The sequence below is a fragment of the Nannobrachium achirus genome (assembly GCF_963921795.1).
Source record: "Nannobrachium achirus genome assembly, chromosome: 19".
In the NCBI taxonomy this organism is placed as follows: domain Eukaryota; kingdom Metazoa; phylum Chordata; class Actinopteri; order Myctophiformes; family Myctophidae; genus Nannobrachium; species Nannobrachium achirus.
In genome coordinates, this window is record NC_137826.1 from 36,764,304 (window position 1) to 36,790,542 (window position 26,239).

The 26,239-nt window shown below is 41.2% G+C and overlaps 1 protein-coding gene across 1 annotated transcript in view; it reads left to right on the plus strand.

Annotated features, from left to right (window-relative positions):
* Positions 1 to 12,687: 12,687 nt before the first annotated feature.
* The window catches only part of fstl4 (follistatin-like 4), a gene marked incomplete at both ends in the record, with an annotated part of 295,755 nt that continues 282,203 nt past the window's right edge, over positions 12,688 to 26,239 (plus strand). The window contains one exon of the mRNA XM_080749030.1: positions 12,688 to 12,840. Coding sequence (XP_080605156.1) covers positions 12,688 to 12,840 — 153 coding nt within the window. The remainder of the gene's footprint in view (positions 12,841 to 26,239) is intronic.

A 26,239-nucleotide genomic window follows, 5' to 3' on the forward strand; every position in this document is an offset into this window, starting at 1 on the left:
CTAAGGTATGGCAACATAACTGGTGTCTTGCACGCGCGCGAGGGCGTACAACTGACACCACTGGCGTACAACTGACACCTTATAGCTTGTTCTGAACTGACGCCACTGGCCTGAACAGAAGCAAGTGCGCGTTCCCGGAGAAATATCACCCTCTGAGCGTTTGTGATCGCACCAGTCTGTTCCGTTCTACAGGCAGATCCCGCACATTACCACCCCCTGTTGTAGTGTGTGAAGAGTGTCGCTTGCAGCCAGGCAAATCCCAATCAGTTCTCTCCCATGCTTGCCACAGACTACAGCATTTACAACAGAGCATGAGCGCGATTCTTTATTGGCATGAGAAAACCTAATTTTACATCGCCAAAGCAATTGCTACAAATAAAATAAAAACAGTTGAATATGGGGAACATATTTACAGTTATACACATAGGCCTTATATAAAGTTATACGTGTGTGTGTGTGTGTGTGTGTGTGTGTGTGTGTGTGTGTGTGTGTGTGTGTGTGTGTGTGTGTGTGTGTGTGTGTGTGTGTGTGTGTGTGTGTGTGTGTGTGTGTGATCTGTGCAAAATAAAACACTTGAATGTTGAATAAAAGGTAAAAAGCTTATTTCTATTTGTGTGAAGTCAGTAAGACGCCCTAAGGGCAAGAGGTGACCTATTACAGCCCTATTACACTATTCCAGTTATTGCCCTATTACACAATTACACTTATTACACTAGTACACTTATCTGATAAGTGCCTGACGCCATAAATACAAATATCAACTGAGTTATTCGCTCGAAAAGCCATCAATCACAAAAAGGTTAATATCTCCAGTTCTTTCAATTATAGCTGGATTTTGGTAAAAAATGGCTATTTTGAGATGGCTACAACTATAGAAAAAAAAGCTTTTTATCTATTTTTTTTATTTTTTGGTGAGACTAGAGGTTGTCCTCTTTCATTTCAGGTACTGTATGACATTGTCGAAAAAACACAGAATTTAGGAAAAATGTCAATATAAAAAAAATATATACATTTTTTTATTAAACAAAATGGCAGGAGAGCCATACAGTCAATGTTAAAATGGCGGCCAATGTGTTAAACACCTAAAAGGAGCATCCCAAATAAGTCCTTTTACGATCTTTTTTACGTCTCAAGTCCCAGTCCCAGTTGCAGCTGCATGGTGGGGTTCATTTGCTGATTTTTCTGACGAGAGTGTCAGATCGCTTACAGTTTTGATTACACATTGTCCATTTTCCTTTAGCTACGTAATGCCTTGGTACCACAAACCAATATTCCTAATTGAGCTTCATGACTCATGGCATTGCTAGAGACGGAAAATAATTATCTTAACTTTGTCTTTTAGTTGACTGTGAAAATCTCCTGCAAGGCCACTGATTCTTCTCCCTCCCTTGTAGCCTTCAGTTGTGGCGCTGGTAGTTGAGATGACCTAAGTGAGGCCCTTGCGTGGTATGTGCTTACGCACAGCGGGTGGTTATCTGCTGCCTCTATTGTTTTCGATGTTCACACTATGGCAGCTTTGCCGGTGTGGCAGCAGCAAGGTGATGGGAGAGCAAGGCTGCCACACACAGATAGATAACTGGATGTGAAGATTTTAATTAATTACTTCTTTCTTTCTTTTCTTTCTTTTTTCCAATCCAAGCTTCCGTGTCTGAGAAATGTCTTCTTCTTTTTTTTTCTTTTTTTTTTTTTCTTTTTTTTTTTTTACAGCAAACTGCCTAGAACTGGGCTGATAGTTAAAAAGATGAGCTGTCAGCTGTCAGCTGGCCCACTGTCATCCCTCTCCTTTCCAACAAGGGGCAGAACTTATAAGGCTTTTACATTAGTTCTAACCTTCCTGTGAATGGCAGTTCATGACCTTATCTTCCCCGCGACTGTACTGTCCTGTATAAATCCTCTCTGGACAATGTCACTCCAGATCAGCCTGAGATTTATCACTTTCTTTGTCACGACAAAAACAATATTCTGTATTGATGTCTATGGTGTTAACCGGGAGTGTTTGTGAGATAAATGTGAAATCCAGAGTTCAGCTGACAGACTGATGAGCAGATGGGCTTCTCGATAATTAGATTTAAACATTGTTTTAAGGACAACAATGAGAGCAGCAGAGCAGCTCCTTAAACCAATGGCATCATTTGTTCCTTGTTAGTCAGTGTGTCCAGGAACAAGCCATGTGTTCTGTTGAAGTGCCCTTGAGTGAGACATTGAAATCCCACCTGCTCGTTTATTCTGAGTCTACATTCCAGGTGGACATGTGTGTCACTTTAATGCCCGGAAGCTATGTGGAAATAGCTTCAGCAGGGTGAGCTCTACCGTATATATACAGTGGATGTTTTTCTTTTGGTTTTGGGCAGCAGTCTACTAACTTTACAGCAGGGGTCTTCGACATCTTTTTGAGAGAGAGATGACGCAGGGACCCTCACTACATATACAATATTCAATTGTGTAACAGATCTGGGCAGCCATAGCTGAATGGTGATTGTCCATGCCTGGGACTCTGGAGGTCCCAGAGGTCCCAGGTACGATTCCAGCTCCAGCTGTGTGTCGAAGTGTCCATGAGCAAGACATCTAACCACTAACTGCTCCCCTCCCCCGCGCTCCTTGTGGGCAGCACTCAGCTGGGTTAAGCTGAAACTGTAATTATTATTATTATTATTATTATATTAAACTATTTTGTTTCCCCCAAGAGATTTAGATATATGAGACCAGCTTTAAAAGTGTTCCACAGGTTTTTCTTGTGCCTAGTGGGTTGCCTCTAAGTGATGCCGCAGCTTTGATGACTCAATAGATTTGTTTCACAGCACTATCATCTGTGTTGTTTGTTTACAAATTATCTTTGCTAATCTGTTGGATTCATTTTCACGTGTTTTTCGGACAAAAGTTTATATTAATACAAAAATAAACTCCTTATCACACAAAGCAAATTGGTTCCGCCCCTGTAGTAAATCTTGAGTACCTTCTAGGGGTCGTGGACCCCCAGTTGAAGACCCATGATTTGCAGCACAATATCAGGAGACATCAGTACATGGCATTCACTGATTTAAAGAAAAAAGCAGGTCCTCTAAAAAAAAAAAATCATCAACTTGCAGGGTTGGAAACATACCAGATGAGTGCTGACTGTCACGGCAGACCTGCGTGTGTCATTTATAATTGTGACAGTGAGTCTACTTGGGGCTGAGAGGCGGGACACGGTGCATGAGCAACATGCAGCCCTGTCTGATCACCAGAACCTGCCTTCAAGCTCAGCTAGTGGCCCCCTGCTGAGAGAGAGAGAGAGAGAGAGAGAGAGAGAGAGAGAGAGAGAGAGAGAGAGAGAGAGAGAGAGAGAGAGAGAGAGAGAGAGAGAGAGAGAGAGAGAGAGAGAGAGAGAGGACATGGGTAAAATGCAAAGTGAATAAGAGAGGACATGGGTAAAATGCAAAGTGAATAAGAGAGATTGGCAGGCGTGTAAAAGAAAACAAGAGAGAGAATAGAACGGAGGAGGCAGGGAGCGAGAGAAGGGAAAAAACGATAAAGTGATGGAGAGGCTGATGATGAGCTGTGCTATTGGCCATTAGGAGACAGAGGAGTAGGAGCTCTGTTTAAAGTACATTATATTTCCGTTTACTCAGAGATAGGATCATTCTATATGGTCAGGTGGCAATCCTGTGTGAGGTGTTCAGCTATTACTTAAACTGGTGTGATGTCACATTCTCTTTCTACATAGCCTATACAACGCTGGTGGTTGGGGTGTACACCCTTTTATGTTAAATAATAGCCAGATACAGTGTTGAAATTAGGCTACAAACGGTAGGCTATTTATTCAGCAACATGGTGTTGTTTTAAGGAAAAACACCATATAGATAGCCTACCCAACAACAGTAATACTGTTTACAATGGTTCAAACGTGATAGGCACGTTATGGCAGCTAGTGAGAGCTGGTTTCAACGAAGCTGAAGATGTTTGCTGCTGTTTTCACACTGAGAGAAAGAACCAAACCAAACCACTTTCAACTTTCAACTAGAAACATCTGTGTGTGTGTGTGTGTGTGTGTGTGTGTGTGTGTGTGTGTGTGTGTGTGTGTGTGTGTGTGTGTGTGTGTGTGTGTGTGTGTGTGTGTGTGTGTGTGTGTGTGTGTGTGTGTGTGTGTGTGTGTGTGTGTGTGTGTGTGTGTGTGTGTGCAGTAGCTATAGGTGTGAGCGCATGCACACGTTTCTTTTTTTTTCATTTTTTTCAGTGAAGAATAGATCAGGAATTATGAGATGCTATTTTTACCAATCATGAAAGTCTTTGTCCTGGTCCTTGTATTAATGTTAAAACTGAAAACTCCACTCCAGGGAGCCATGGCAGTTTTTTTTCTCTCTCTGTGTTCTGTTTTTGAGTAGCAAAGATAATATACCTAGTCACCAGAGATGGCGTAGTTCAGTCTCATGTCAATCATCGCCTCTGCTCCGAACCCCCTAAAGCCCTGACCCTCCCACCTTCTCCAAACACCCCGCACTTACCCTCATTGTATGTATGGTGCAGTGATGTGATGTTGAAAAGCTCTGGTGATACAGCAAAGGTGATACAACCACACCCTCCCCTGGACGATGATGCGTATGTCCCGAGGCCAATTAACTCACTTTTCTGAGCCTTCAGCCAAATTATTCTAAAAACTATAGATTACAGAAAAACCACAGAATGTTGAAATCTCATTTTTTTTGTGTGTGTGTAATTGAGGTCAGGAAACAAACCAAAAAAAACATACATTTATGATGTCATATGACCATTAACATTCATGCTAGCTCAAAATGAAATTGGCTTATTTTGTAATATTATGGTGTTCTATCTGAACATGAATTCAAGCTATACGGATGAACATCTGGGCAAAACATCAAACGATCTACAGTATTATGTGATGCTATGTAACATTAGTCTAGATTACATTAGAGTGCACTGCTGGACTTCCTTATGTAACGTTATGTGGATATGTGGATATGCCCGGAGGCTAAGACTTGTTTTGATGGTGCATAGGCTATAGTTCAGGAACATTTTCCTGGATTTGATGCTTGCTGTAGTGTTTGCATTTCTTGGCATGTTTACACCTACCCATCCATTCACCGATATGATATTATTATGAAATTGCAACTACAAGAGACAGCCACAGGATAAAAATACTACCCATGACCTTGACCTAGAAAGAAGTGGGTCGAAACAACCAAGGCCATTTTGAGTTACATTGCAAGGAGAATGTCAGCAGTATAGTATAAGTTGCAGCCCTCTGTCTGCCTTTTGATTTGTGGCTGGTAGTAAATATGACCTCTGTTCATAAAATGAAGCAATAACTCAGGACCGTTGTGATCATATCACAACAAGGGGGCCAATTGTGTTCGTTGGAGCACAGGGCCAAGCTGGAGGTGCCATGGAGGAAGGATTCAACCCCCTGACTCCATGGTGGTGGGCAGGAACTTTACCTCTGCACCAGCTGCATGCACATGTTTTATTCATACAGATTTGTACATTTAGAATGCGGCCACACACACACACACACACACACACACACACACACACACACACACACACACACACACACACACACACACACACACACACACACACACACACACACACACACACACACAAAAATAGGCCTGCTGTATTTGAGCAGGACACTTTTGAAATCTGGCAAGGATTGTAGTACGTTAGCCATACATTGAATTGTTTGTTTGTTTAAGGACCAAACATTTACAACAATGTGCAGTGGCATTTATCGGCACTGACATTTTGGTGACCATGGCCAGCCGTGCAGGCATCGTCTGGACACAGGATTTGTTTCTCATGTGCACACACATTAGCATAATGGTGTCTGAGTGGTATGTGCTCACCCTTTTCTAGGCTATGAGATAGTGAATCATGACAAACATACTCTCTCTCTCATTCACTCTCTCTTTCTCTCTCTCTCTCACACACACTCACATGCGCTCGCTCGCACGCACACGAGAACGCACGCACACAACAGACAACAGCACAAATGCACTCACATACAGACCTCCATCCATGCTAACTAATTGAGTTGCATTTTGACCCATGTGCAACTTACAATGAGTTTGACACCACTACTTTATTTACACTTTTTCTCCACATCTCCACAGTGTTCATAAATTGTCAAGATTACATTTCAGAGTGGAATTCACAGATTGCAATGTAGCTCCACTGCTGACCTCTGCTAAATGAACATCTACTAGCAATGATGATATAAATAGATGTGAAATAGTGCACAAACCTTCTAACCATGCCTGATGAAGACAGGCTCATGTACAGAGTGGAGAGTGGACTGACAGGGTCTCTGATGGGATGGCTTTGTGAATGGAAAGGCTGGGTTATTGTTGAGTGAAAGGCTGCATCCACACCGTGCAATGCTTAGAGTTCATGTAACTCTGAGAGTGTCCAAATGGAACCAAACATTACCCATAAGGATCACTGTGCACCTGCCTCGCCTGTCAGATGAAGATGACGCCAAGACAGTTCACTGCGTGACTGGTGAGAAGACTTGTGTCTTGGAGTTGAGAATGGTTGAGGATCCCCCCCCAAACTTTGAGTTCATATCGTCACTGTCAGGCAGAAACCTCATATCTCTAGGTTTCATTTTTCTTCGTAAAGTAAAGCCCTGCTTCATCATGCAAGGCTGTTGCACAAAAATAGTGAAAATAGCAGATCTACAAGCACACAATGCCTCGCAGTGTGAGGCATTTTCACTATTTTAAATCTTTTTTAAAATGAAAAATGCAAAACGAATAGTTTTGGACATATAGGCCTACATGGTTTCCACCCGACAACAACGATATGTATTATAAAGTTGTGATGGACAGTGTTGGGATTGTCACAGTGCTTTACTCAATTACATCAGTTACAGTTCACACTTTAGGTGGGTGGGCGCAAACGCTTTCTAGATTTTGAAATCTGGCCTTTTCCAGAAAAGTTTGGGAACCACTGACTGCTATACGTACTGCACTCTCTACCCTTAAACATACTTTCTCAATTACTCATCCCCATGAATTAGATCCATCTTTCCCACCTGTGTGACAGCTTGAGAGCAGCATTGGTATTCATTTTGTGACGCTGACATCACCCGCAATTCCGCATGCACCATGTGGCAAGGCTTTGATAACCCCATTCCACATGGTGTCCCTATTTTGGGCATGTCATTATAGGTGAAATTCCCCCAATCTTTAAAAAAAAAAAAAAAATTGAAATATTTTGAAAATCCAGTTCAGGTGCTTAAAGCTATACTGTGTAAGTTGCTCAACTAGTGGTCAGTAGCTCTATAGCAAAACCTCGCCACGGACCGGGCCTCACACCCCCGTGTCTGCCTCCACCTCGCCGAGATCTATCTTTAGAGGGGTCCCTGGTTCCTGTGCGTTCAGGCATTCCGGAGAAACGGACTCCTTCACCCGAGTATATGCTGTTGTTTTGTTGAGGCAAGCTACTTCCTGAGAAGTCAGCAAGATGCGCTGTGATTGGCCGGCAGTGTATAACCCTCGCTGTGATTGGCCGGTAGTGTATGATGACGTAATTTTTTCGCGAAAACCGGACCCCGGCGAGGATCACAGAAAACATATAAAGAGAAGGCTTTAGAAGCTGAAAACAACGGAGTGGGTGATCTAAAACTTTAGCGATTTAACAGTTAGGACAATTTTAAGATTTGTTTTATAAAAAAAGTTACATGGTATAACTTTATGGTTGGCTAAACGTTAGCATGTTTCTTGGTAACATTTAATTTGAAGTTACACATATACTGTTGTACAGTTATCATTAATAATTAATTGATTATTGAATTTATTACACCTATTTTGAGTAATGAATGAATTCCATACTCTCACTCTCCCTCACATTCACATTCTCTCTCTCTCTCTCTCTCTCTCTCTCTCTCTCTCTCTCTCTCTCTCTCTCTCTCTCTCTCTCTCTCTGCAGCAACTAATTTCATTTTTTTTGCCCCACTAGTGAGAGCGTGGGGCCCTCAGGATGGCAAGAGTAATAATGATGTATTTGTGGTATGTGGGGTAATATTTACATCTATGATTCTATGTTTAGTTACACAGGAATAAAGACCATTAATTAAGTCTGACCACAGGAGAGTATGTGTTCTTGTGTAACTAGTTTCTTACTACTACATACAAAGCAAGAGATATAGATATGGAGGGTTTAATTCAGGTGTATTTGTATATTTACAAAATAAGTAAATATTAATTATGACAGAAACAAAAGCCAGTAACTACATCACAGATTAATAGCAAGATTCCCCAAATTGCAGGAGCTCAGCCATGTATAGTCAGAACTAGATAAGACGGCCAGTGTGCCCATGCAGTTTAAATAACCTGCTGTCTCTTTAAGATTTTTTAATATGCTGGTCAAATAATGGCTCCTCATAAAATGAAGAATGAATTTCAAAATGGACCTGGGAGCCACTTTTTCATTACGCCTCCAGGTTGTTCTGTACGGTTCTGTGTGTGAGTGTGCGTGCGTGTGCGTGCGTGCGTGTGTGTGTGTGTTTTACTGTAGGCTACACGTGCATATACAGTACAGTACAGTTTTTTATCTCTTCATGCTCAGTATGGTACAGTATCATAGGCATCTGTGTCTGATTGTGATGCATTACTGTGTGCGTGAATGCGTGCGTGCATCTGAAAAGGTGTGGTTTGTCTGCGCATTAAGATTGGCAGATGTGATTGGGTGTTTAATTTCACAAAGGGGAAAACTGTGTTCTCTGATGGTGCATTAGCCTCAGGCTAGCAAGCTGATTGTGTTACCACGTCCATGGCGAGCTGCAGTAATGTTTACACAGACGGGCATTCTAGGATTTCACAGTGGTTTCCTGTTATGACCCCAATAAAATAAATGTTTGATTTTGTGGTTGAACATAGAGAATGATGCCAGCACTCGTTCTGCCCTTCAGGTATTTCTTACGTCATTCTCTTTATGTTGACACTTTTGGAGCTGTGCACTCGGCAGGTTTATCATTTATATTATTTTTGTTTATTTTTGTTTTGATTTGATTTTGTAGTAGCATTGCTGAAGGAAAAAAATGTATAATCAGAAGGTAGTCTGTGATGATTAGACTAATGACTGGAAAACATTATAATGGAAATTGTTATTCAAAGGTTACATTTTCCAGTGATTTGCTTGTTGGCAGTTTGTTTTGCTGTGAGATTTATTGTGAGAAATTGTGACAATTTATTACAGTTGTTGTTGTTCACATAGCAGAGTTAAGGGCTGTTCACACCAAGCACAGAAAGTGTAAATGAATATGAATAATAATAATGTTTCTTACTCAAGAGACAAGAGATAATGTTTTATTTACAGTGTAGTCATAGTGCTTGGTGTGGAAATGGACCAACCAGCAATTTTTTAAAGGATTATTTTGGGGCATTTCTGGGCAGTAAAGCTTGTCGGTTGCAAGAATGACGAATATGTTAAAAATATGTTGAAGACAAAATATTATATATATTATAAGTTATTTATAAATAAAAATACGACCCCCTATTTTGAGGATATGTTTATTAGAACAAAATATCGTCTTATATTCGGTATTATATGGTATTTTACCCAATCAGAGTACATGACACATTTTTGAAGTTGTCTGCGACCTTTCATTTTGCCAGGTCCTCACACTTTTTGTTAGTTCTTTTTTGACACTTGTTGTGCGGCACTTCGTTCAACAGGTGTGGCAGTAGAAGGCACTCTTACTCTGTGAGCCAGGGTAGCTCCAGAATTGGTCTCTTTGCGCTCCCATGTAGACACGCGCGTGTGTGCAAGCTTAAATGTGTGTGTGCGCTTCTTGCCTTTTCATCCATGAATATATGCCCATATTCATTAAAAGTGTGTGTAACCATTTACACATGATGGGTCATTATTTCAAATGCTCTGCATTCAGGTTGAATTGACTGCATCTTATGTAGAAATGTGGTTAGGGAAAGGAAATACAGCAAGTGAGGTTCACACATACAGTACACTTTTGAGGAACCATTGAGCAAACCATTGACCCCCAACTGCTCTATTTTGAGCAGTCTGGTCACTGTTTCTCACTAAAAGCTGACGAAATATAATTGCCTGTGGCAGCTATCTACAGCTACAACTTTGTGTAATAATACACACATAGTCACAAACACACATGGCTCCAAATGGACCCATATCCATTTGTCTGTTAAATTGTATGAAAGTGCAGTTGAATTGGAGCGTGCAGGCCTATAGGCTACAGATCAAAGCCATGTCCACGCTAACCTGGGTACAGTTTGAAAACGCATCTTTTTCCTCTCCATCACACTAACTACTAACGACTGCCAAGAACATAATTATTTTCATCAAAGGTCAGTCTCTCCTAAGTGGACGAATTTGAAAACGCTGACGGTCTCACATTGTAGCACGGAAACAGAGAAAACGGAGCATTTCCAAAACGCTTCCAGAACATATCGTGGTGTGAATCAGTAGTCAGACATCCAAAGTGGTGGACTAATTCATTTTAATGTTGTTTGCACACACGTTCCCACTAGGTCGAGGAAGAAATGCCACTTCAAATTTTTGAAATCAGCCTCATGGTGGCGCTATAACAGGCCGATTTGTGGTTTTACCTATAACTCCACCGATCAGTTTCAAACTTTGTAAGCACACTCCCTAGAGGCTAAGGATAAACCTTTGCCCTGCATTTCTCACATCAGCCTTTTATAGCGCCACCTTTGGGCTGACTTATGTAAAACACATTTTTGAATATTACTCCTTGAGATTTTATCCAAAAATCACGCAAATCGGTACACAGTATCTCTATAGTCATGTGATCAAGTCCGATCCGTCTGATATTTCATATTCCATCCTGATTGGCTAATATTGGCTTCCAAAGTTTGCAGGATTGCTCCGTTTTTGAACAAAATGCCTCAAATCATCAACGCAGCTTGCGATTACCGTGAAATTTGCCACACATATTCCCACTAGGTCAAGGAACAAATGCTACCTTTTTCACATTGGCCTGTTATAGCGCCACCAGCAGGTAGACTTTAGCAAAACACATTTTTGGAACACAATGCTTCAAATCATGCATGCAGCGTCCGATTGCCATGAAAGATCTAAGGTGAAGAACATATGCCACCCTTTTTACATTGGCCTATTATACAGTAGCACCACCAGGATGCACAGCCTGGTGGAGACCTGTGCTCGGAAGAGCACTGCTTCTAGTTCCCTCTGCTCTAGTCTGTTGTTGTTCTCTCTGCTTCTGAGAAGCGGATCTCAGATTTGTCATGGCAACCAGAAATTACAAAAACTGCTGGCTTAATTGGCCTGTGCATGTCCACTATGTTCTGGACATATGCACTGCAAAAACAAAATCAGTCCTAATCTTTGTTCATGTTCACTTCTCCCACTGGAATGAATTGACTCATGACCAATGACTCTATATGCTTGTAGTTTATAATGCAGGCCTGTCATGCCGCTCAAAACTCGGTTCAGAGCTGTGCATGGATTGAGATGTATATCTGATATCAGATTAATGTGCAAAGAAAGTTCAGGTGCAAATATGCATAAAAGAACTGCATTTGGTTAAATGTGAACACTACTAGGGGGTGGCAATTGCGACCCCAAAATGATGACCCTGGGTCCAATTAAGGCATCTTTGGTAGAGGTTTGGGTTTCCTTGCCATGATGCAACTCCAAAGGTGGGTGAGAAATAAAATAGTTGCTCCACTGATAATTAAGGTTCTGTTTCATTTAGTGTAGCAAAGCCTTTCCAGTGAGCTAACATGCACAATAGCAGCACCCTGAATGGAAAGCAACCTTAATTAGTATCATTGTTAACGCCTGTCAAAATGTCAAATTCATTTTTACGTGTTGGTTGCTTGTGAATAGGTCTGTTGCTGCTTGATTCAGAAACGGCTCACCTTGTAATCCACAGTTACAGATTGCATAGCGGAACCACAACGTTATGATGAGGCTGTCTTCTCATTGTTTTGCTGTTTCAATGATGTGTGGTATGCTGAACTTGTAGAAAAGGGTCTAGTGTGGGGGCGAGGAAGGATAACATTTCATTTTAAAATTCATCTGAATTACTGTGGAGACTGGGCATGGCTCGGGGAAATCTCGCTCTTTCGAACGACCGTCATTTCAACAAAGGAGCGTCGGGAGGGTTAGCGACTCAACCCACGGAGGTTATGTTTAAGGCAAGGGTTAGAGTTGGGTAACAGCGAAATGCTCCCGCATGGCTCAAGGTTTCTCTCCATGAACAAAGGTTAACCACTTTTAAGCACACTGCACCTTTAAACCCTATAGCATACTTTGTTGACTACCAGGGGTCTATCTTGTGGTCTATCATTGTTACATTTTTGCTGTTTTAACATTTTTATCATGTTTACCATGTCAGCAGCACTTTGCCCCCCCCCCCCCCTTTAATGAAGGTAGAATTTTGTGCAAGATGTAATTTTCTATAAATGAGCTAACTTCATTTAATTGACCACATTTAAAAAAAAAGATTTGTTTTTTAAATAAAAATCCTCTCACACTTCTGCCAGTGTGCTGGTGATCACCCTCCCCTGTGCCAATGTTGGCACCCGTGCCTATAAGGTTGCCTACCGCTGACCTAGAATATTGTCTGGTCTCCTAATTGCGTCATTGATTACTGATTGATCCGGAATTCCACGACAGACACATCAGTGTAGTAACTGTCTCATTCTTCCATCCAGGTAGACGCTGATGGGCAGCCTGGGTGTCTGGGCTGTGGCCGGAGCCATTCTGCTGGTGACCTCCGCGTGCTGGAGGGCCGAGGGCCACAAGAGCCATGGGAGAGGCGGGAAGGATGCAGCCAGCACACAACACCTCAGCTCCACACAGGATCCACACTCAATGGTAACACACCAACGCACACATGCACGCAAGTAGGGTTGGGACGATATGAACATTTCGATATTATTGCCATAGTCAAAATATCCCAAACATTCATTATCCTGGGGCGGAACATTTGCCAAAAAATTGGTGATCTACGTTGCCACGAGTTGTGAGCTTGTAGATCGGCTACTTTTTGGCAAAGAGATTTGGTAGAGTGAAAAAAAGAATCAAGTATGTATATTATAAGTACGTTTTACCAATAGAGGGTTTGAATGGTACCGGATGGTACCGAATGGTATGCAGCTCTGCAAATAAAAGGTGAATTGATCCCGAGTGTTTTTTATCCCGATAAACGATAATATCGCTTATCGTCCCATCCCTAACGCACAGTCGCACACGTGCATGCGTGCAAGCACCATGGCTAGAGTTTTATTAAAATGACATTCATTTTTCCTCTTCTTTGTTTTCACTCTTTGTATTCTTCTTCTTTGTATTTTGTGAAAAGGCTTAGGTTGTGCAGTTTTCATTGGCATTTTAGTTTTTTGTATTTATTTGGTATTTGTCAGGGTCAAGATAAAAAAGGTCAGAAAAAGTATTGTCTAATTAAAATACACAACACTTTACGTAGGCAGTCAAAATTGGCATAGCTAAAACCTTAATTGGTGGATAGATTTCAACTGTGGCCAAAAATACTTGGCTGAAGTGAATTGACAAGCATGAAAACTTTTGTTTGTTTTGGTTAACTTTTGTTTTTGTCAAGCACCGCTTTTCCATTCTCTTTTTTCAGTAATTTTACTTTCTTTCGTTTTATTCTAGTTTGTGTTACTTTGTTAGTTGTAGTTAACTTTAAAGGAGCTATAGTCAACTTTTCTTGAAAAACGGATGCTAAAATAAAAAAAGAATGTTTCGAAAAAAAAAAAAGATTAAGCTTCATATATGTGTTTCTATTCAAAAATGACCACAACAAGCGTAAAATAATGATAAAATAATCATTTTGGCCATTGTCAGACTGACTTTGTTTATATCCCCCTTTTATTCTTTTATATGGATTGATAAGGGATATAAACAAAGTCGGTCTGACAATGGCCAAAATGATTATTTTATCATTATTTTACGCTTTTTGTGGTAATTTTTGAATAGAAACACATATATGAAGCTTAATCTTTTTTATGAAATATTTTCGAAACATTTTTATTTTAGCGTCCGTTTTTCAAGAAAAAGTTAACTATAGCTCCTTTAATATCCTTGACACATAAACATGGGTTAGGGGGTGACTTCCTCTTTTCTCCATCGATTGATTGAATAGAAAAACTACAGTTATACAACAATGCTAAAATAATGACAACACAAAAAGCCCCTGAGGGCTTGTTTCCATCAATGCTACACTCCCTTGTATTCTCCTCATCCCCTCACTCCCTCTGGCACATCTCTCTCTCTCTCTCTCTCTCTCTCTTTCCCTTTCCTTCCTCTCAGCTCATTTATTCCACACCCAGAGATTAATTGTGCATTTTACACCAAGCGAGTGCACTTTACAGATCTTGGGGCGTCCAAGTGTGAATGTGCAAAATAAAGGAAACAAACTGCATTTTAGAGAGCACAGTTTATAGGGTGGCATACTGTAGTTACCATTCAGTCTGAGAGGCCGGGATCCTGTGTGTGTGTGTGTGTGTGTGTGTGTGTGTGTGTGTGTGTGTGTGTGTGTGTGTGTGTGTGTGTGTGTGTGTGTGTGTGTGTGTGTGTGTGTGTGTGTGTGTGTGTGTGTGTGTGTGTGTGTGTGTGTCTCTCTCTCTCTCTCGCTCCCTCGCTCTCTCGCTCTCTCTCGCTCTCTCGCTCTCTCGCTCTCTCTCTCTCTCTCTCTCTTTTCACTCATTTGTCTTCTGCAGTAACAGAATTTATCTGACGGGAACGGAGAGAGAGACGGACAGAGGAAGAGGATGCGAGAGACAGAGAGAGAAATAGTTATCAGTCACACAAAATTATTCACAAGTGCATCCCTCTGATATGATTGACGCACACACACACACACACACACACACACACACACACACACACACACACACACACACACACACACACACACACACACACACACACGCACACACACACACACACACACACACACACACACACGTTGATATTACTATACTTATACTTAATAGATATCCACATTTTAGGACAGAGGTTTTTTTCAATTACCTCTCTGCTGTAGCGTCCCCTCCTCTTGTATGTCTTTGAGGGCTCTATTTTGATTGTCTTAAGTATACCAGCTCTTATGCCTTAACTTAAAGGCCTGTCCATACTGTCTCCGACCACTGAACTTTGCGTCGGTGATTTCCGACTTTCCGACGTGCAACTCTAATTTGGGGTAATGCTTTTCAGAAGATGCGAGTGATGTCATTTTGTACTTTAACCGGACATTCCGACGAAAAGTTGGTCGGAGACAGTATGGACAGGCCTTTAAGTTAAGTCATAAGAGCTGGTACTTAAGACAATCAAAATAGAGCCCTCAGAGCATCCAAATAATGGAAGTTCTTCCCAGCAGCCATTGCTGTTGAGTGGCTGTTTGTTGTATCTTATGCTTATGAGGACACCCGCTCTTAATAGCATGGGCAGCCTACTGTTCTATACTGAATGGGTGGGTTCTTAACTGATAACTGAATGGTCAGTGAAACCACATCAAGTATAAAACTATTTAGTCCACAGAGAACTTCTTTGGTTCCAGCAAGCTGAAAAAATTGGACTTCTTCTGAAGTGTGCTGTCTGCTTTACAGCCAATTTGTTTTTAATCTTCCATGTACTTCTATATTTAAGTCTAATTATATTTTAAACCCCAGCCTCTGTTTTTGAGTTCACATGCAATATGGATTTGAGGGAATAAGTTAAATGCTCTCCTAATGTTTAATTTCTGCTATTTCACGGCTGCATTTTTTGAATGAGTTCAACCAAAGTAGCCTACTTCAGCTAATTCGTTAGGGGTTTCATGACTTACTCAAGAAACTTTTGTTCTATCAAGCTTGAACATCATCCTTAAAAACCCTCTAGACTTAGTAAACTGCACCTGAGTTGACTCTGTACTTGGACAGCCCTTTTCCATTTACATTAAATCACGTTGCCAAAAATATCCGATCTGCTGTACAAACTCACAACGCGCCACCAAATCGACACATTGTCAGCTTGTTGTACTGGAGATCGTCTATTATTGGCTGATGTTCCTCCCATGCTGGGATTCAAGTGGTTAACATGTGTTAACGACATAACATAAGGCACAGTTTAAATATAGCATGACATTTGCAACAACTAAAGAATACACACACACACACACACACACCGCTCAGCCCTGTGGTCCCCCCAATTCTTTGTGAAATGAAGCGTGCACCCCCTGGTCTGTTCCAGGTCTGACTCACTTCGGGCTCTGCCAGTTTGGCAGCTGGCTTCGCAATGTCATTTTGCCCCAGTGGTTCTGTCCCCTTACATCCCTTAACGCAAAAAACACAGTCCCAGGCATCCCCCCCCCCTCTATCCAGCCAGAACAGGGAACTAAAAAGCTGTCAATTGGCAGCAGACTTTAAAGTCGACCCTCGGGGTTAATTGGATCACATAATTATGTGGCGTGTGTCGTGGAAAGCTTCAGGAAGGAATAACCAGCGCCAGCAATTTTTCCTTTATTCCTTTCATGCCTAAACTGTGAGTTGACAAATCCCGTAGCGCATATGCCTTGGTGCCTTGGAGCTCACAGCATCTGAGGAGAGGGGGCATGAGATGCCAGTAACTATACGAGCATTGTGTTGTGTTGCAACGCGTTGTTAACTTGTAGATCTGCTATTTTTTTGGCAAAGCGGTTTTGTGTGGGAAACACTTGCAGGCCTAGCATAGAGCCGCGTTGTGAGCTTGTAGATCGGCAAGTTGGGACATGGGACATTCATAATTAGTAGATGTATTTTAATGGCAATGCTACACTACTTAATGCAACTTTTACTTGTAACTAAAATTGCTGCTTTTACTTTAGAAATCAGAATACTTCTACCAACAACACTGCTCCCTTGTCGGTGGGACCAGTGGAAATCAGTTTGAACGAAAGACGAACAAGCAGCACCAGTGAGACAAACTTGAAGAAAACAGAGCACAGACAAGAATTCTGGAGCTCTGTGTCCGTGTCAGCCAAGTTGAGTTGTTAACCTCCAGAAAAGTTGACTGAAAATAGTCTGACGGAGGCCAATTCAGGCCAACCAACCTCTAATGCCTCCTACACTTGAGCTTGTCAAACTCCCTGAAATTCAAGAATTCTATGCTTCCAGGGTTTGTGCAAGATTTTACACGAGCCCACAGGGGGCCTGATTTTGGCAACTGCTTGAAAACCGTCGAAGGGGTTTGCGATGGTTATATAAAGAGATGGATTTTTCTTCTTCTTCATGCGTGTGTCTATTGTTCGCATGAAAGCAATCACAAACCAGCCTGGCAGATCTGTTTACTATTCAATCATGTCACCTTGCTAACACTAAAGCACTTCTCAAACGTTTTTCTTGTCATGTAGTTGGCCGTGACCCCCATCAGAAAATACTCCAAACTTTCTCACAACAATGTGACGATGCGACTATTTTCAAATAGTTGATGTACGTATGTAGATTTAAAGTAATGGTTTTCAGCCAATGGTCCGGGGACCCCCAGTGGTCCTTGAAGGGATTCCAGGTGGTCCCCAGCTAAATGATGGAGAGTTGATAACCAAATGGACCCTTATAGACCTTTAACGCTTGAGAGTGTAAAATGAAACCAAATGGACCCGTTTCATTTTACGCTATCAAGAATGAAATTATTGTTAAACATCTGCATTACTTACTTTATACGAAATCAACACAATAGATAATGTTGAAGAATTGTTATTTTGATCAACGTGTGCCTGTCATCTCCTAATACATCAATACAGCATGGAATAGTGGACAAAAGTGTATCCAACGATAACATATTCTACGTTTTGGGTCTGAGAGGCTAAATGTCATCAAATGATGGTCCGTGGCTTGAATGCCCAATAAATAATGGACCTTGATGTGAAAAAGGTTGAAAACCATTGGTTTTGACATATTAACACATTTTGCCGTGGACCCCCTGGAATCCCCTCAAGGACCCCTGGGAGTCCCAGAACCACCGCACTAAAGAAAACCTTTCAGACTTATGTCACGCTTTACACACTTGATTTACAGTGGTGGTTTAAAAGCCACTACGCACTGAACAGAATGACTATCGCTGTAGTGCAATTAGCCGTTCAATGGTGTTTTTTGTCACCCAATTTCTTTGTCACCCAATAAAGCTGGTGCTGTATTGTAACGCAGTGAAATGATTATACCTCAGGTTTCATCAAGACACACCTGCATTTAATCCATGCAGAATAGCTTCTATAATGTATTATCACTCTGTAAATGTTTCTTTTCTTAAATTATTAATACTACATAAAAAGCCCTAAGTCTTATTTCTCCAGTCCCTGATGCAAACCTTTCTCCAATGCCCTTTTCATTCAATGCCTGTCCATATTTATAACAGTATATCAGTGACTTATGAAGTGGTGCATATAATACAACTGGCAAGTTATACATTAAAGTTGGTTCATTTAAAAGTTGATACTGCATTGTTTTATGTAAGTTATCTTTTCATCGTAGCCTCAGGGTACAGCAGAGTGTCACAGCTGTTAAAAAGAAGTCATTTTTTACAGAATATTCTTGTTAGCCTGGTAAATAGCCTATTGTAAAACATCTAACGTCTATCATATTGTCTACCAAAATTCATGCCGTTTTAACATAATTGAGCACTGTGTGTTCCACGTTTCAATTCAACTGTCCAGTGTGTGGCCCTTCACAAGTTATCAAAGTCAGTACCCACCCCTGGTCTAAAGGTAATGAAAACTACACATGAGATGAGAGAAAAGGTGGTACAGTAAATAACAAAAACCCACACCCAGTGAAGGCAGATGGGGAAGAGACAGGGGTGAGATAAGAATGAAGGATTGAGGGGGGGAAAGCGAATGTGTGAAATTGGTCATTGGCAGCGAGTCGAATGTTCCTATGATGGCAGATGAAGCAGATAGCAACAAAGTTGTTTCCTAACCAGTCGCCATCTCCGTTGAAGCTTCAGTCCTGAAAAACGAAATACCTTGACGTGTTTATTTTGACACTCACAGTGTCTGCACCGAGCACGAACACTGAACAAAAAAAAAGAAAAAAGAAAAACCAAAAGAAAGGAATTGGACAACCTTTCTTTTTCAACTCATTATGGTCAATGGGTGAAGACTGTTGCAGTTGCATTAACGAATGCTTGAGTTGTTATGACAGACAGAAGTAATGTGACGAGTTTAATTTGCACAGGAAAGTCGTTCTAATCCACTTACTACTACCAAACAAACATAATTATTATTTGTACTTAATGAATGTATTAGCCATAGAAAATCCTCTCCACCTGCCCTGCTTTTCCCTTCTGTGTGGAAGAGATTAGCACATTCATTTGGAAGGAGTATGTCTGCTTCTGTCATTTTATTTTGTCTCTCAGAAACTATTTTGTCTCTTGAAAATACAGAAGCATAGTTACAATTAATGGAAACACTTAGAGGGCAAATTACAATTATCAGTTTTAGCCTGACAGGGTCAGAAAAAGCCTGTCGGGTAGTTTAGTTTAGTTTATTTGATCATCCTCACAGTACAAGATACATCAACAAAATCATATTATACATCAACAACATACATATTTTGTACTGTTTTGGTGAGCAAAGGGAGTAGGCTGAAGCTTAGAGCTTGTAAGTGCCTATCCTACAGATATAAACATAGTTACAGACGATTCAAACAACAGAAAAGAACCAAAGACAAAACAAAAAACAAAACAGACAACCAAAATAGATTGCCAAAACAAAGATATCCCAGTATCCAGAATGATGCTAGTCTACACCTTTTCCCCCTCCATGGAGTTATAGTGTATTTCATAATAGAAATAAAACTATTATTATCTTTATCAATGTCAATATCATCATTTATTAAATGGTCCTTCTCGTCCCCACCACCATTAACCACCAATATCACCATATCTGCCATTACTCAATCATCATGAGTCTAACCACCTTACTTTATGTATTAGAATTATATTTTGCAAGATTTATAAGTTTGAGACGTTTTTTAAATTGTAAGATATTAATACTATGCTTTACCTCCTCAGTCAAGCCATTCCAGATTTTAACTCCACAAACGGATATGCACATACTCTTCCGAGTGGTAAAAGCACTGCTCTGTTTTAAGTTAAGTTCCCATCTCAAATCATACCCCCCTCCCCTATCACTGAACATTTGAAGAATGTTCCTTGGAAGCAATTTATTCCTTACTGTACCTTAAACATAAATAGAGCTGTTCTATATTCAATTAAATCAAATAGCTTCATTATAGACGACCTTAGGAACAGTTCATTTGTATGGTCATAATAGCCTACCTTATGTACTATTCTTATTGCTCTTTTTTGGGCTATAACTAACGGCTGTAAGTTACTTTGATATGTATTCCCCACACCTCTAGACAATAAGACAGATATGGTAATATTAGAGTGTTATACAATGTTAACAATGACTTATAATTTAACACCTCCCTAGTTTTGCCAAGGACACCCACACTTCTTGCCACTTTAGACCGGACATACTTTATATGAGGTTTCCAGCTGAATTTGTGGTCTATGATCACCCCCAAGAAAATGTTCTCGTATACTCTTTCTAATTTTACATTGTTAATCTTTAGCTCAACCGGTGTATCCAATTGTATTTTTTTATTACCAAAGATCATAAATTTAGTTTTTTTTTAAGGTTAAGTGATAATTTATTTATATCAAACCACAGTTTTAGTTTGTCCAGTTCCTCTGAGACCTCATCTAATAGCTGCTGGAGGTTCTCCCTAGCGCAAAAGATGTTGGTGTGGTCAGCAAAAATAACATATTTAAAGATATTAGAGACCTTACAGATGTCATTTATGTATAATAAAAACAATTTAGGACCTAATATGGAGCCTTGTGGCACCCCACAAGTGATGAGTGAGCTGGTTGACTTGTACTCACCCATCTGAACATACTGTTGTCTGTTTTCAATGTAACTTCTAATCCAATTAAGTCCTACCCCTCTAATACCATATCTTTCTATTTTATTTAATAAAATATCGTAATTAATTGTATCAAAAGCTTTCTTTAGATCTATAAAAAATCCTAGTGCATATTTATTATCATCGATTGATGAGGTCAGTTCTTCAATTAATTCCGTCAATGCCATAGAGGTTGACCGACCCGCTCTAAATCCATACTGACTATCTATTAATATATTATGTTTATCTATGAAGTTGTCCAACCGTGCAGCAAATATTTTTTCCAGTAATTTAGAGAACTGTGACAGTAATGAAATTGGCCTGTAATTAGTAAATTGATGTTTGTCCCCAGGGATCACCTTGGCTGTTTTCATTTGATTGGGGATGGTGCCCGTTTTTAGAGAAAGATTACATATGTGAGTTAAAGGGTCAGCCACATCGATCATAAATAACCTTTTTTATAAGAGCCATATCGATATCATTACCATCTGTAGATTTTTTATTGCTGAATTTGTGGACAATATCAATGATTTCCATTTTATCAGTACTTTTTAGGAAAATTGAGTGTGGATTCCTTTCATGTGTAAACTGAGCAACACCACCCCCTATGGGAGGGTTGATTTCATTTGCCAGATTAGGTCCCACACTCACAAAGAATGAATTAAACCCCTCTACGACCTCATGCATGTTAGTAATTGTTCTGTCATTTTCAATAATATGTGGATGTGGTTGGAGTTGGTTCCATTTCTTATTAATTTATTTAAAATATTCCATGTGGGTAGGGCTGGTTTCAGGCCAACGAACTCGAACAGGTAATGTTGGGCTGCGCAAAAAATAAATACCAAAAACCTGCACTTAGTGAACATTTTGAGTGGACAAGGAATCAAGATTCTGCACTTTAAATTATTACACTCATTAGCATGAAAAGCAGCAAAATGTAAAGCCATGTACAATAGTCCTACTTGTGTTTTGGATTAGCCTACTATTTGTCTAACTCGCCTGCTAGAAGAACTGGTGTCTGGCAAGAGAAATTGATTAGATGCCACATGTGACAAATAATCTGAACCTTAGATCTAAAAAACTGCAGACATCACCAACTATTACATAGTACATTGTACTATGTACATATTGTACATAGTACAACTTTAAATAAAGGCATCAGGGGTGTAAATCCTGCCCACATCTTTGTACATCTCCTCGTTTATGTCTTTTGATTGTGACCTTGACCTCTGGCATTTTCAACCCAAAACTTGCATAATCTCTTCAGGACAGCCCTCTGATCATTCCCACCAAGATTCATGAGCATCTGCCCATCCATCCTCTATTGACCATGAGAGATATTTCTGATAACTGTCATATCTTGACAGCAGTGGCTCAGGGGTAGAGTGGCCAATGTTCCCAGTTCGATCCCAGTGTCCTTGAGCTAGTGTCCTTGAGCCAGACTCTGAACCCCTAATTGCTCCCGATGAGCCTTGCATGGTTTCCTCTTCCATCGGTGTATGAATGTGTGCTTGAATGGGTGAACGTAATGCACAATCTATGTAAAGCGCTTTGGATGAATGCACCATTTAATTTGACTTTACCTTGACCTAGATTGTGACCTTGTGACCGTTTCAATACAAACATTTATTATAGTTTTTTGGGGGCAGAATACTGGTCATTCCCTACATGTTTCATGAGAATTACTAAAACAAACACACACACACACACACACACACACACACACACACACACACACACACACACACACACACACACACACACACACACACACACACATGCACACACAGGATCGATATTACACCTTGCCAGTGGTATGGTTTCTGCCTGACAGCAACACAATGTTGGGAGAATATACAGTAGGTACGTTCCGTGAGCCCTTCTTTGCCTAATAATGTAGTATGTGAATACGCAGGCAGACCGGGCTTATCGCGGCGTGCCACTGTCGGGGTATTAAAATGGAATGGGATCGTCTCTCCTGGCACTCTCCCTGCCCTCATCTGCCCCTCCCCCCTCCTCTTCAAGCATTATGGATATTCTACAGACTGGGTCAAAAGTATCAACACACTCCTCCTTATCAAAGTCTGCGGGAGGCTACCGCCTTTGTCATTTAGCAAATAATATACTGAAGCGGCGGCAGCTGACTTGGCATGCAGACAGCTAATTCCACATGAGGGTTCTTATGTTGACTGGAATTAAAGAGTGTGTGTGTGTGTGTGTGTGTGTGTGTGTGTGTGTGTGTGTGTGTGTGTGTGTGTGTGTGTGTGTGTGTGTGTGTGTGTGTGTGTGTGTGTGTGTGTGTCTGTGTGTGTGTGTGGGCGGGGGGGTTACAAAACATATGGGTGCTTGAATTTAGAGTGCCTACACAGCAACCCCTTATAGAGGCGGCGGGGGGGTGGACATATTCAGCCGACATCCCATAATATCAAGACACAGCTTGGCTTGGAATTGCCCTGCTGTTCAAACCGCATTTCCACTAAATGCGTTCGGTCTGTAACGGCGGCGGTGTTTGACTCCCTTATTTAGTCAGTGTGTGTAAATGGGTGCCAAAATGGAGGCATAATGTAGCTCTCAAAAATGGGGCTAGAGCAGTTTTAGACTGCAGAGTATGATATGCAGTGGAGTCTGTACAGTTAAATGCAGTTGTCACCGCCAGGGGTGTCGCACCAAATTCTGGGCCCTGGGTAGAAGGATTCGCCAAATTCTGGGCCCTGGGTACAAGGATTCACCAAATTCTGGGCCCTGGGTACAAGGATTCACCAAATTCTGGGCCCTGGGTACAAGGATTCACAAGCTTGCAGCGCTGCACAGGGTGCCGCGCTGTGAGCTTGTATATCTTCTATTTTTCAATAGCTAAAGTATAAAATAATTAAGGCCCCCTCCACCTTGGGCCCTGGTAACTCAGTCCCACTCCCCCTCCCCTTTTGTGACGCCCCTTGTCACTGCATGTGGCATCATGGCAATAGGTGTACCTGGATGAATGCTATGGCAACAATCATGTATGGCTCCTTTATCAAAACGGTACAATGATTGAATACACCTTGACAATGGGTGGCCTCAATATTAAAACTACCTGTTATCAAATGTTTCTACCAAGACATGCACATAATGCAGCTTAGAATAGCAGGCCAGAATTATTTCTCCATTATGAATCATTATTTGGTGCCCACAGATGGAAGGCATGAAATAAATTACTTTTTCCAGTTATTGGGATATTTTCCATATAATTGTGGGCTCGCTGAAAGACGAAACCAGATATACCAAATCTTTATAGGTCAAGTTTATTCTCCTAAAAAAAAATGTCATCGTTCCTGACTTGCATCGTTCCAGAGTAGTTGGGGGGGGGGCACCGGTCCATTTGATTAAATGTATGCTGTAGTGTTCCAGGCAGAAGAGCAGCCACCTCAAAGATAACTAGAAGCAGTGATCTTCCGAGCACAGGTCTCCGCCAGGTCAGGTAGGTTATTGTGGCCTCGCGGTGGCGCTATAATAGGCCAATGTGAAAAGGGTGCCATGTCTTCTTGGGCTTTTCCCGGCAATGGGACAACTTGAACCCTCGCATCCCTATTCTGTGGAGAACCTTCAGAAATAGCAGATTTACATGCTTTCAATGCCTCGAGAGCTTGTAGATTGGCTATTTTCGGCAAATAGGTTTGATGTAGAGGTAAAAAAAAGACCAAATACTGAGTGAAAGGTCACGTTTAATAAGTATCTGCGATTTACTGTAAGTGGTTAAATGTCTGAAGAAACACATTAACACGAATCCAACATAGACTGATGACGGCGCTGTCAGACAAGTCTATGAATCTATCTACGAAATCAATTTGACAGAATATGTAGAGGGGGTCCCTGTTTCATCTCTCTCTCAGCTAAGGGGTCCTTAGCCTGGAAACGTTGAAAAGCCCTGTCGTAGACCATGTCAACTCCTAGATCAGTCCGGTTGTGCTGCCATGGGATTTGTTGAGCATTCATGCTCCACGCAGGATGAGCCCTAACCATGTGTGGGAGCCCCTTTCACTTACTCCACTTAAGCCCTTTGCTCCTCCAGAGAGCACAGGCCATTGACAAATGTCCCCCACTTCTGAGTAAGTTGGCTGTTCTCCCCAGTTCAACCCACTGTCGGAAATGTCTGCACTTAGCACTTCCAGGTCCAGCTGTTCCTTGCAAGACCTTGTTCCCCTGTTCCTCTTTCCTTTCATTTCCTTGTCACAAATAACTGACAAAAAAATAAATGCATTATTTACTTTTATCCCCAAGCTGGTGGCGTTAATACTCTTTTACAGCATTGCCCTGCATGAGTCTAGCCTTCTATTAACACATTGGACGCAATTATTAAATGCATTAAACTTACCGGCGTGTGTGCGTTGTGCTCGCGTGAATGACGGGCGCACATGTGATCTTTAGCGTGGTGAAGTAGAATCCCAACCACGACCGTAGCTGACACAGCCAGGAGTCAATAACACGGCTCCTGTCGATGGAACTGTGAAACAGGGAGGAGAATGAAGCACTGAGCACCCGATCTCAATGAGGAAATGCTCACGGCTGGATCGGCCGCTAAGCTTGATGGGAAATGTAATGTTTTTGCTCACCTGGTGCCAAAACAGCCCCTATTTGGCACGGTATGGCACCTGTTTACCTGGTAACCATGGCAACCAGATAAGACATTCCCAGACGTATTAAGGATTTTATGGCAGGCATTGTGTTAAGAGGCTCAATCTGTTATTCACATTTTTAAGCGCCAATTTTTACTACAGTACTACCTTTATCTTTAGCACACCCTTGTAAGACCATTCAGAATAGCTTTTCTGGTAGGGACACATTGGGCTCCTGTGAGGGCATGGAGAGAGGACTGGTCTAGCACACCAGTCTGTCCTGTTTTGATCACTTTGTCAACCCTTCATCTTTGTGGAAGATAACTTTTTTCCATGACAAACAAAGCGTCCCGAAGCGTGGCCTACAAATTATTAAAAATGTAATAGGGCTCTGATCAGGTGCAACCTTGCCCAGATTCAGTATATGTAATGCATTGTCTAGTAGTGCAAATCTTTTTACATCTCTGGCGTAAATGCTTTGTTTGATCATTTGTTTCTCACCTGTATGCTTGTATTGGTCTGGGGAAGCAAATCAACACAACTGTAACCTAGCGCACAAGAAGATACGGAGACAGTTTGTTGTACTCTTGTCATGATTAGGACGTACTGTATGTCTGCAATTATAACAAGTGAGAGAGAGAGAGAGGGAGAGAGAGAGGGAGAGAGGTTTATGTCAAGAGGTTTTTCGAGATATGCAAATAGTTTCTTTATCGTTGTGCCTCATTACTCTTAACCAGATCC